Genomic DNA, 13,450 nt, shown 5'->3' with positions numbered 1-13,450 from the left:
CTACAGTTAACACAACAAAAATAAGAACAGTTCTGACTCTTCAAATTGACTTTTTTTTCAAATGAAATGCTCTGACAATCTATCAAATCAGAGTAACAATAAATTGTATGACTCAGTAAAAATATAAAAGCTTTTATACAACCAAAAGCCTATGGCTGCTTAGTCTGCAGATAAAACACTGATGAATGCAGATATATAGTGGACTGCTGTGCTCAAAAAAGAAATAGCTTCCATAGAACATAAAGCCTATCCTAAAGCCCACACTGCTGACTGTGACAACATGTTTTCTACTGATCTAGCAGTAGGACGTCAGGCGCAGCATATGCAGTGTGCAGTACTGGCGGAGCAAAACCATGGGCAACACGGGCGATTTTCGAAGCAATTAATGCTAATTATTATCAGCTCTATTTATCAGCTAAAAAATCTATTATGAATTATCATTATGACATGACACAAGTCCCATTATCGGGTCCTCATCCCTAATAACCATATGCAGTGTCATCCCATCATGTGCATTTGATGACATCACAGTAGCAGCATTACAAAATGTAAAGAGCAGATGCAGAGGGATATGTAATATGTAGATGCGGAAGTCCACTGCAAACCTGCAATATGTGATGACCTGGGATGTCAACATCTTGATGTTTTTATTTAGCTGCCAGGCGGCCAGCATCCACCTGGCATCATAAAACACTTCATTAAACTGTCTCACAAAAGTGGCACGTTGCTCTGTCTACCTTCCCCAAGTTCTTTTTGGCAAGGCAACAATTGCATCAAAGTGGCAAATTCAACCTAACACAAAGTGATGAGTTGTTCCTCTACCAAGCCTTCTTCTTGCTGGAGAATAAAATGGATGGGATGCGATTGAGGCTCACTCAGTAATGGGAGGTCAGACACTGCTCTGAGCACATACAGAGAGACATGGTTAACCCCTAACATCCCGGATCAAAATGTTGCACTGGATGGGCGGACCTTGTTCAGAGCAGACAGGTCACAAGACTCCAGTAAGAGGAGAGGAGGAGGGCTTTGTGTTTATATAAATGATGCTTGGTGCTCAAATGCAATTAAGTGGATGGGCTGTGCTCACCAGATGTTGAGTTTTTGGTGCTAAGATGTCATCCATATTATCTGGCCAGAGAATTCACCAGTGTTTTAATTGTGGCTGTATACGTTCCCCAAGATGCAAATTCAAAAAATGCACTGCAGGAATTGTATGATGCCATCAGCAGCAACATCACCAAGCAACTGCATGAACTGTGTATGCATGCATGTTTACATGTGTGTTGTTGCATCATAATTTTAAATAAATCTATTATTGGAAATAATAACCTAATATCCTAAAATGTCTGTCAACCTGAAATATTTTAATCACTTGTTCATACTTTAATGTACATATTAAAGGCCCCATGTATAAACTTTTTAAATGATCTCTAAAATTATTGTAATGACTGACTGTTTCTAGTCAAAGGAAATCCCAGTGGTAATTGATGCAGTCTGTGTGTTGCTTTCAGGCCAATGTTCTGAATGTCAGATCTTTGGGGTAGTCAGTGTATTTGGTGGTTAGGAGGTAGAGCAGGTTATTCTTTAATTCAAGGGTTGGTTTCGATCCCCAGCTCCTCCAGTCAACATGTCAACATATCCATGGGCAAAATACTGAACCCCAAAATTGCTTCTGATGGCTGTTCCATCAGTGTGTGAGTGCATGTGAATGTATAAAAATAAACTGAGTAGCAAGTGGCACCATGTACTGTAGCCTCTGCACATAATATAATTTAAATGTTTAATTTCTTTAATAGTCTTTCTCAAGCCACACAGTCAGGCAATAGGACGCTGAAATATACTTCTTAGCATGTCCTTTTTTTTTTTATACACACACACATTCACAAAATGAGGGGGATAGAACACATCAGCCATAGCACGGCACCCCTGTAGCAGTTTGGGAGTTCAGTGCCTTGCTCAAGGGCATAAGGGCATTGCCCAGAAGGCAAATTGGCACTTCTCTAATTGCCCAGTTTTTTAACAAACTGTGGGCATTACAAGCAGAGGCTGTGAGTTATCATCAAAGTTTATACATACTAATAATGGTTTTAAAAAATAATTTTGATTCAAGGTGCAATCTTTTCATTAAGATTTCTCATGGTCTTCATCATCATGTCATCATGTAAATTTCTGTAGTTGTCAAGAAAAAATAGAGTGGTCCTTGAGTTTTCTTTTATTTCATTTTAGTTTAGTTTAGTCAAAAAGGGGTTGTGGAGTTTGAAAAACATGCCCATGTAACAGTTAAAGGAAAATGATAAGACGCAATTGGCTTACATTATGTTAAGTCTCGGCTGCAGTATTTTCGGAGCTTAAAGCAAAATTAAAATCGAGGTTAAAATCCTGGAATCTCGACATTTGCCTAATTAAAGCTTTTATATTTACTTTTGGGACCATAAGGTGTCTGGTTGCACTTTTATTTGAAAATGTTTCTGCATCTCAGCAAAAGCAATGGATTCATTATGCATGCACAGACAAAGAAAAGAACCTTGACTTTACAACCTATGCTCTTATAGTGATATTATCATTAGCCTGCCATGTTTTTTGATTTATCCCCCCACTGTTTTCATTATAAAGACTCTACATGTTCAGCTAAGTTAGGGCATGTACACTATTGCTTTCATCATTCATACCTTTCATACTCTCAAAAAATCACATTAAAATGAAATGAAAATTTAAATTTTTGCACACTTTTTCATGCATTATCTTTTCATTTATACTTTCAGCTAAAAACTCCATGCAACATTTAAATTGGTTCACATTTATCCCATCAACAAGGCTGCCCAAGATCTATAATTTTTTTCAGTTTATATTTAAATTGGTTGAAAAGTCCTTTAGATACCTGGGCGTGGTTGCGACTAGGTCTTTCCCTGACTGGTTTAAGTTAAATGTCCCGTCCCATCTCCATTTATACCTGGCAGGGAGTTTGTGCTGCACAACAAACATTCCCGCCAAATTTTTATTTCCTTTTCAATGCATTCCCATTGTGATTAACAATTTTTTAGACAACTTGATAGAGAAATCACCCATTTTATTTGGAACTAGACAGGAGACATCTGTCTGTTGGATAGCTCATTTTAATTATGGAGTCATAATGGCATTGTAAAAATGAAAGATTTTTGTGTTGATGACACCTTCCCTTCTATTGAAAGACTACACAATAAATTCAGTCTGTCACAAACAAATTGTCTTCGATTTCTACAAATTTATTATTATATTATATCAAATACAAACACTTTTCCCAGCGCACCTGATGGCACCCAGATGGACCCTTCATAATTTCATCCATATCCATTTATATTTTAAGTTAGATATATCCTTAATCTGCTTAGGATGAGGACTTGAGGGTTAGTTTAACAGAGGAGCAATGGATGGGGCACAAAGAGGTGTGAACTCAGCATATATTTGTGCTAGGTATTGTCTTTATACAATTCAAAGTGTTGCATCATCTTCACCTTTCAAAAGTCAAGTTTTCTAATATGGATCCTCTGGTTGTCCCCTGTGAGGTATCTCCTGCCTCTTTTAGGCATGTGTTCTGGCTGTGCCCAAAAGTATCCAGTTTTTGTAACTCAGCATTTAAAACTGTGTGATACGCTAGGACACATATTATATCCTGACCAGTGTTGGCTATATTTGGGGTAGTGGGAGAGGTCAGTAAGCTACTTTTAGAGGACTCACTTCGACTGTGGCAAGTTTCATAACCCTTTTAGCGTACAGCTTGATTCTACTAAACTGGAAACAGGCACAACCTTCCACTTACACTTCATTGATCAAAGATTTTATGCAACTTAAACTGGAAAAAACTCAGATTCACTCTTATATGTTCAATTAAGATATTCCATAAGACTTGACAGTCCCTGAGTATGCACAGGCTAGGTAATAGTATCCTTTTAACTCTTTGCTATAACAACTGAATAAGACCTATTGTAAGATGTCAATAATCCCCACATAAAGGAGCCTTGTACCTGTAGTAATATTTACACCGTTAATTTAATCTTTACACCTCTGCACCAATCAGTGTGAGAGAGCAGAGGTTCATTTCCATCTTTTCCAAGTTACATCCAGGGAAAGCCCCTGGACCAGATGGTCTCAAGGGTCATGTACTGAAGGAATGTGCAACCCCAGTTGGGCCATGTGGTGGCTCAGCTTTTTCAGTTGTTTCTGACATCTAGCTTCACCCCAAAGGCCTGGAAGAAGACAGCCATAATCCCTGTACCTAAAAAGCCGATTTTAGACCTGTTGCACTCGCCTCCATCCTCTGCAAATGCATGGAGAGGGTGGTCGCTGCGGACTTCAGCACTATGGTAAGTGAGAGCTTGGACCAACTGTAGGTTAAGTGAGGATTTGAGGATGCCAGCCTAACCCCTCTGGACACAGTGGCAAAGCAAGTTGACTTTCCTACGATTTTATTTATGTATTTCTCATCTGCTTTTAATACAGTAAACACAAACATACTTCTGCACCACCTCCAGGAACTACAAGTCAACACAACACTGGTTTTATGGATTAGGAATTTCCTAAAAGACAGACCACAACATGTTTTAAGCAATGGTTTTAAATCCAGTGATATCGTTTTAAATACTGGGGTTCTGCAGGGGTGTGTCTTGTCACCCACCCTCTTCTCCATATACACAAACAAAATAAGCTGTAATGGTAATGGGTTGACAATCATTAAGTATGCAGGTGACATGGCTGTGGTTGCCTGTCTGACAGACGAGAGCTCCCTGTCCACATACAGGCATTATGTGAACACCATGACCCTCTGGTTTAGGAACAGCTCATTGGAGTTGAACATCTCAAAAACCAAGGAGCTATGTTGTGGGGGGCATAGAGCACCTGTACTACACACCCCTCTCCCTGGGTCGCTCATTCTGGAAGGGCAGGTGGTGGAACAGGTCAATGTCTTTCGGTACCTGGGTACTAAGATTGACAACACACAGATAGCACCTACAAGAGAGCGCAGCAGCGATTGTTCCTCCTGAGGAGGCTGAAGAGCTTTAATGTCAGACAGGACATCCTAAATACAGTATATCAGTCACTAATTGAATCAGTCCTCACATTCAGCATCATATCCTGGTATAGCTTTCTCACTGAAGAGGACAAGAAAAAACTCACTCGGATCATCAAACATGCAGCTGAAATCACTGGCACCACACAAATCCATCCGTCTGAACTTTACAGCCATGCAGCAGAGTGGAAGGCAGTCTGCATCACTGAGGATCCCTCACACCCCCTTCACTCTTCATTTCAGCTGCTCCCCTCAGGCAGCTACTTCAGAGTACCTCTTGCCAAAAAAAGAATCTACAAGTACTCGTTTATTCCTACTGCAACAGGCATCTAAAAAAAGACAAAGATAAATACTACTTTGACCTGCTTTGCACCCATGCTTTTAATAACTTATTGAACTTTTAGTATGTTTTAATGTGCGTCTCATGGATGTGAATGTTATATTTTTGAGCTTTTAAACAAAGGTGATATTCTGTCACTATGTGATAGACAATAAAGTTTTCTTGATTCTTGATTCTTGATCTATATGTCCTGTTGTTCTTTATGTGTCTTTAAATGTGAATTGTCAAATCAAATAATTTGTACTTCATCATTATATCCTATCTATGTGAAATTTTGTCATCATTAGCATCAGAATTCTTGAGTTATGGGAAAAAACATGTTTTGTGAGGTAACAGTGACCTTGATCTTTGACCCTCGATCACATAATTCTAATCAGATTATTCTTGACTCCAAGTGAATGTTTTTGCAAAATTTGAGGAAACGCCCTCAAGCCCTACTTAAGATACGTGCTCACGAGACAGACTTAGGGTCACAGTCACCTTGGCTGTTAACCACGGAATTTTAATCAGTTTATTATTAAGTCTACTAGTTTGTGTCAAATTTGAAAAAGATCCCTCAAGGTGCTCTTGATATACTGTGTTCACCTGAGTGTTTATTTTAGAAGGACGGAGTCAAAGACACTAGGGCTGGGGTGACGCATCGACGTAATCGACGTAATTGATTACGGAAATATGTCGTGCATCGACGCAGCCCACACCATGAGAATGTGAGCTGCGTCGATCATGTTATTTTTGTTTTGCTCGTGTATCAAGTTAGATCGTGCACAGTGCCTGCCCGAGCAGCGCTTGTCAGGCTCATCTGAACTGCGTGTCAGCTGCAGCACACCTAGAGAAGCGGTTGCTCGCCGTTTTTTTTTTTAAGTGTAATGCTCACATTTGTTGACCACCAGTATACCACTATGTACTGCAGTTTAAAGTCTCTCTCTGTCACAGAGATGAGGAAATACGAAGATGTTTTACTTCAACTTCCTTGCTTCCCTTTCAAAACAAAAGCTATCTGTCTGTGTCTCTGTGGACAGAATGCCATCAGTCTCTGATACAATGCATTTTATTTTGAAACATTAATAGGATGGGGTTGTCAGCTGTGCAGGAGCTTGTATAACTTCATAAATGAGAGGAATATGTGCTTATAAATCTGAAAATACAGTACTCATATCAGTAGGCAGCGGTATGCCTTAAGGTTAAAGCTGGACTATTTTGATGCAGAAAGAATGTACTGGTTATAATTATTTCTGTTAGAGAAAAGTTATAGTGTTTTTCAAATTGCATTAATTTTAATGTAAGATGTTTGTTGGACTGTTAGATTTCAGGTTTGTTACTGAAACAAAGAGTAACTGTTTTGTTACTCCTCCCAAAGGTAACTTGAATTTTACATTGTGTTATTTATTTTGCTGTTGGATTGCTAAATGTAGATTGCACTACTCTCCTTTTACTTGAATGGAACAAGCTCTTGCATTAATTTTATATTGGAGTGACTTTATATCAGACTGTAAAACACAGATTACCAGTTAAGACTGGGCTATCTTTTGTTGGGGAATAATGCCCTGCAGCGTTTTAAAATGTTATTTTCTGTATATTTGTTGTTATATTAATCGAGTAAAAAATTAATGGATAGATTAATTGATTAATTGATAAAATAATTGATAGATTAATCGATAAATAAATAATAGTTAGGTGCAGCCCTAAAAGACACACACCCCTGTCTACATCAGTGGAGCTGAGGTGGAGCAAATGAACAGCTACAGTATAGGTTCCTTGGAATTACTATCACTGAGAACCTATCTTGATCATCACACATCCACATCTAGGTTAAAAAAGCACAGAAAAAGGCTCTACTTCCTACAGAAACTTAGGAAGGCTTAATTCCAGAACAAGATCATAGTTAACTTCTACAGAGGAGCAATAGAAAATATACTGACTGGAAACATCACAAGCTGGCATGGTTTGTGCACGTCAGGACAGGAAGGCTCTACAGCAGGTGATTAAAACTGCCCAGAACATCTACAGCACATTCCATCTACAGAGCATCAGTGACCTCGATGAAGTAAGGTATCTGCACAGAGCCCAAAGCATACTGAAAGACAGCAGCTACCCCAGCCACAGTCAGTTCACCCTGCTGCCATCTGGAAAAAGATACAGAAGTACCCACTGCTGAAACACCAGCCGACCTAGCAGCTTCTTTCCCTAGGCTTTGAGACTCCTCAACTCCTCCTTCAATGCCAAAAGATGTAGCAGGATTTAGGATCACCTTAAATTTCATTTCTTCTTAAACTACATTTAAGAAAAATTACAATAAAATTAGCTTGTACCTTGTACAAGAATGAGACAGATGAGGTCAAATTGACTTTGACCTTTGATCTATGACCACCAAAATCAAGTCACTTCATCCTTGAGTCCAAGCCGAGGTGTACTAAATTTGAAGAAATTTTTAGACATTCTTCACATATCACGTTTTAATGAGAGTGGGATGGACGGACAGGTGGATGGGCAGACACCCCAAAAACATAATGCCTCTGGCCTTAGCTATCCCTGGAGCAGAGGCATAATGATGAAACAAGAGAGGAAACAGAGATTCACTTCTCCCACCCATAAATCTATGTGGCACCCATAAATGTCAGCCTTAGGGAAATCGAATGTCACCATTTGTCTGTGTTTATTAGTAACCCTAACCCTAACCCCTTAGATGAACTCAGTCTCATTGACCTTTTAGAAAACATACCCACGCCAAATTAATTGAGGGTATGTTAGATTCCTACAGCTGGCAGAGCCTGAGAGCTATGATTCTTGCAGACTCATAGCCTCCATGAAAAATAAAAAACAGGTGATGGATGTGAATGGAGAAATTTGGCATGAGACTGGCCAAAGTCCATTGTGAGAACATCATTTTTTATTACTTAAATGACTGGTCATAAATGCTAAATGAGAACTAGAATCCACAAGTCATTATTGAATTGGAGTGCCTTTCCCTAAAATGACTGCGGAAAGTTTGTATGTGTGCATTAGGAAAGATTAAACTGAAATCAAAATACATTTTTACCACACAAACCATTATATCCTCTGTGTTTCTTGTGTATTTAATTACAAAATAAATAAATAATTGGATGTGCTGGTAGGCTATGTGCTGTGTAAGGCTGGTAAATTCTAATCAGATTAAGGAAATGTTGGGATTGCCAGTGAAAGAAGTACTCAAAACTTTTTTTGTCTGAAAGTAAAACTATTGATAACTATTAATAGTAAAAAATCCTAATAGTGCACAGTAAAGGTCCTGCATCCAATTTTTAATTGTGAAAAAATGAATGAAAAACATATACTCAGGCATAATCAGCGCAATGCACTCAAATTGACTTCACTACCATTTAAGTTGAAGTTTTCACTTCAAATGTAATGCTGGATAGTTACAATAATAATAATATTATTCATATTAATTCATATTATTATTTTTATGAGACAAAGTCTGAATTTAATTTAGGTAACCAGTAATACGTCTCTTCATAATGTTTTCCTCTGAGGTAGAAGCACACAGTAATAAATATACGGTTGAGGTTTTTTTGACTTTTGAGGCCTTTTGTTTGTTATTTTGCTGTACAAATTAGAAAATCAACATATTTTGATATTTTTCATTTATGAAAATTGTAATAAATCTATAGCCTTTTGGGCCTCAGGAATTAGGGAAGAGCAGTGTTGATTGTAAAGCTTTTTGTCTGAGTGGTTCTCAAGAAAACCACAGGTCCGTTCTAAACAGGAATGTTTTGAATGGGCACTGCACTAATGCTATAGTAATAACTAGAATCAACTGCAGCAGTAGCCAGTGCAGTTGTGCATTAACATAGCCTTTCACTATGCTATTTATGTTATTTAAAAAGGACCAGTATTTGAATGATTCTATGAACCATTGTGATCATGTTGATCAAAATGGTCAACCCATAAGGTGTCATGGACCATGACAGTATTAATTTAGCTTAATCTTTCAAGCAACAATAAGCCATAAAATTGTTGATAAGTCACCATTATTTGAACAAGAACAATTACAAGTACCAAAAGCCCTACCCCTTCAGACCTTAGCCGATGTACTGTATATTAACAACAGTGGAAAAAAATAAATCCTTGGGGAGCTACATTACCCTATGTAGTCTCTCCAACAATCTGCAGTAACTATTGCTGTGATTTAATCAAGCAATTTAACAAAGCTCATTAATTTGAACACGATATACAAAGACTAACAACAATACTAATAGCATGTAAAAGTGCTTAGGTGACATTTACCCACCTGAAAGAATAATTGGAAAGCAAATATTGAGTTGGATGGTCTTCAGTGGTGTTACTGGTGTTACAAATACAGTGCATGCCAACAGCTTGCCTTTATCCTCAAAATATAGGCCACAGTACTTATATGTATCAGGTGGGTGGTTATATGTGACAGCCCACATGAGAACAGTTCCGAAAACAATTTTTACTGATTCACTGCACAATATAATAAAATTCTGATATAGTGAAAAGACCAGTGCCTTTGTCAATGTCAATACAACTGTGAGAACTTTATTTGGTTTTCGGGGTTACTAGGATCTAGATTGTGTCCATTATCACGTCAGTTCAATGGGATAGGACAGTTTAACCAATTGTTGTTAACCACTTTTTTTAAATTACTGCCACAGCAGTTTTGTTCCCAGTAATCTACACATCTGCCAACTTTGGTGCATTTATCGCGAAATCATCAATGATTATGATATATTGAGCTATGCCGCCTGCCTACTACACTATCGTTGAAGAGTAGGGCTGGGGTGATTCTTCATCGTAACTACTAATACGAACATTTGTAAATCTAAAAAACCTACATCGGCGAGTTCCAATCCACCCGGTCCATAGTCTGTTGCCATCAGGGAAGAGATAAAAGACCTCCATTACTCCTCCTCCATAACACATACACACTCAAACACTGACCCATTGCTGCTATTCACCAATTTAAGCACATGCACTTTATTATGCAATAGCTTGAGCCACCATGCACTTTTAACCCACTGCTGCCATTAGGTTCTTGATATAATATAGACACATTTTGTATTATCATAATTATAATTTACGCTTAGAGTTATTAAGGTACTGTTTCATCTCATCATTGTGGTTTTACCTTGTTTTTATCTTGTCTTTGTGTTATAACTTTCATTTCATGTTTTATCATGTGTATGTACAGTTGTCAGCCTGACAGTGACCAGACATAAGTAAGCTGTATATCTACAATGAGAAAAAAAGGGTATTATGTCTTCTGTCAGAGCCTGAGCCCATGGCAAACAAGTTGCGACATACATGGTTCCCCTCTAAGTCGACATAGTACAGGCTGCACCCAGGCAATGCATGGATTCCCCAGGAAAGCATATGCTGCAGCAATGGGTTGCAGGCAGCAACATAGATTTATTCCAAGAGTACAGCTACTATGCATTTGTTCTTTTCTAAATTTGCCGTTTTTAAGAGAATATTGAATTTATTTGAATGTTAATGAGACAAGTTTTTTATATTTATTTGGGGATAAATTAATTGTTATATTAATGGAGTGATGAAAAATAGCATTAGAATAATGGATAAATTAGTTATTATATTAATTAACTTTTTTTTTAAAAAGTTCAACTAATTGAGAAAAATAACTGATAGGTGCAGCCCTATGTTAGAGTAATCCGTGTTTAACAAATCAATCCTGTGCCCCTCTTGTGCAATAAATATGAACATGCTTTGTAAATTCACAAGACTGCTGGCCAATGAAATTCAGCTTTTTCATGCTCTTGCTGCTTTTTGGATCCAAGTTGTCCAGAAGCTTTAAATTCTCTCTGCCTTGCATGGATTGACAGGTTACCTGCAAATGTAATCATTTTCAGTATTTACCTACCAATTTGAAACCCTGACAAAATGGGTCTACTGGCTGTTTCATTGTCAATTCGTATTCTTTTACGTAATTTCATTTTTTCTAGTCTCTTTTTCTTCTTGCAGTGACTGCCAGTCAAACAGTGTTGTGTTACAGTGACAAAAAGGCTCTGATTGCAAGTGATGTCCCTGCCAGACACCACCACTGAAATCCCCCAGGCGTCAGTCAATATCCATCACAAAGACTGCTCTTGTTTACATGATGTAGCTGCTCTTACTTGACCTGGCTCTGAGAAAATATCACTCTAATATTTACTATAATATTCACTCCAACTAATCACTGAAATATCCCTAACCCGATCCTTTCTGTGCTGAATTCAGTGTTCCAGGAACAGCCTATATTTTTTCAGATATGCTGCTGACATCACTGCTCTATCCCTTGTTGAACTGGGGCTTATTTTTTTGTGATGGTCATCTCTCTGAAATCTACTTTGGTGCTACTAACAGGTATTAGCATAAGTGTAAAAAGAATAGCACATTAAAACTACTACATCCACTATTGTGTGAGCCACATCGCGTTTCAAGCCACACACACACACAACAATGCAAAATTCATGGATGAAAAGCTCCATCAATATTTAAGTCATGGCTTACTGTGACTGAGCACTGAGCTGTCAGGTTAGTGTGTGCTTTGTCTCTAAACTGGCTCTGTGTGCTAATAGCTTCCTTGGACTTGTGGATGTTATCATACACAGTGGCATGAGTGGTTATTATTATAAAATGGTTCACTTACACATTTGTTACTATTTTGATGATGTTCAATTGAACATCATCAAAATAGTAACAAATCTAATAGGAACAAATAACATAGATAATATATTTCGCTCTGAAAGTAGCAATGCTCCTGTGCAACAAACTGTAAATAGACAACAATTCTCCTGACCTGGGCCACAATGTGATGTAATGGAAGTCTGGGGCAACAATGTTCATGTTTGTTGGTAGGGTCCTTGGTATGAAAATGCTTTAAAGTCTTTTACCAAAGCTCGTACCTGACAACATGTCCAGCTGAACCACCCAAATGTGTTTTGGGTTTTTTAATTAAAAAAAAAAAAAAAAAACACCCACACGCTGCATATGAAAGCCGCGCAGCATGCGTCTGCAGCGACAGTGAGAACAATAACTTGTTCCTGGTAATGTGTGCTATGGCTGTTGCGATTGGTGGTGGAAGGTGACAAAGAGTATGATAGGGATGGTACATAAACCGACGGATCGTGACAGGACGGGGCGACGAGGGTATAGGCTACTCACGCTGCTGTTCTCTCCTGTCCAGTGGACCATCGCCTGGTTGTGGGTCGCATCCCCTTTGAGCACGAACGAGCTGCTGAGCAGGGACATTTGTTTTTCCCGGGACAGCGCTCTCCTGAAGCGGGGTGAGCTCTCCCTGCTGACTGCTTCCTCGCCACTGTCTGTCGGTAAGCCCGGCGGGGAGCCTCCCTCTCCGCCGCCCATGTCAAATGTACGATCCTCTCCTCCGCGCCGGTTTAAAGCCCCGCTGTCACAGCGCACCGGTCCCGACAATGCAAGCGAGGCCGAGACGATCAACAGAAATACGCAGAGGTGGTCAGCGGCGGAGAACGGTCCTTTGGGGCGCTGAGATGCCATATTTTGCGCCGTGGTAGCGCCCAGTATCGTGGAGACTGATGGAAGAGACTGCTGATGCTTGTGAGAGATAGATAGGTGTATACTGTTAGCCGAGAGAGAAAGAGTGAGGAGGGAGGGAGGGGAGCTCCAGCGAAAGCAGACAGAGGGAGCAACGTGGACGTGTCTCTGTGCCAAGCAGGATCCACAGCACGGCGCAGCGGTGCCATCTGCTGTCCTACACCTGCAGTACCCTGCGACTGAATTCAGTCCAACCTTCTTAATTGCCCCCTCATGAGGAAATCGCATTTTAAATATATCTCAATGACGTATTTCAAATCAAAAGACATTGGCCTAAGTTTCTCTGACTGGTTTAACATTTTATATGGAGCCTGGAACTATGTATGGGTTTCCAGTTTTCTCTGTTGCTTTGGCACAACCAAAAAGGGACTGTCATCAAGCCAGCATCTACATTGAAAAAGATTATCTAAATTATCCCCTAACAGCAGGGGTATTCAACAAAAATTCAGAGGGGTCCAGTTGCTAAAATTTCCTCCCAGAGGTTCAAACGTTATACC

General features: G+C 39.1%; 1 protein-coding gene across 3 annotated transcripts in view; it reads right to left on the bottom strand.

Annotated features, from left to right (window-relative positions):
- sorcs2 (sortilin-related VPS10 domain containing receptor 2) overlaps positions 1 to 13,026 on the bottom strand; it is a 671,324-nt gene extending 658,298 nt beyond the window's left edge. The window contains exon 1 of one of the 3 annotated variants that reach the window (XM_088073963.1): positions 12,543 to 13,026. In XM_088073963.1, coding sequence (XP_087930089.1) covers positions 12,543 to 12,896 — 354 coding nt within the window. In that variant the 5' untranslated portion in view covers positions 12,897 to 13,026. The remainder of the gene's footprint in view (positions 1 to 12,542) is intronic. The other 2 variants (XM_088073964.1, XM_088073965.1) reach the window with 2 other exon arrangements.
- Positions 13,027 to 13,450: the final 424 nt, after the last annotated feature.

Source organism: Plectropomus leopardus, chromosome 23, assembly GCF_026936395.1.
Source record: "Plectropomus leopardus strain MGB_pleo_1.0 chromosome 23, ASM2693639v1, whole genome shotgun sequence".
NCBI lineage: Eukaryota > Metazoa > Chordata > Actinopteri > Perciformes > Serranidae > Plectropomus > Plectropomus leopardus.
This window is presented reverse-complemented; position numbering and strand designations above follow the sequence as displayed.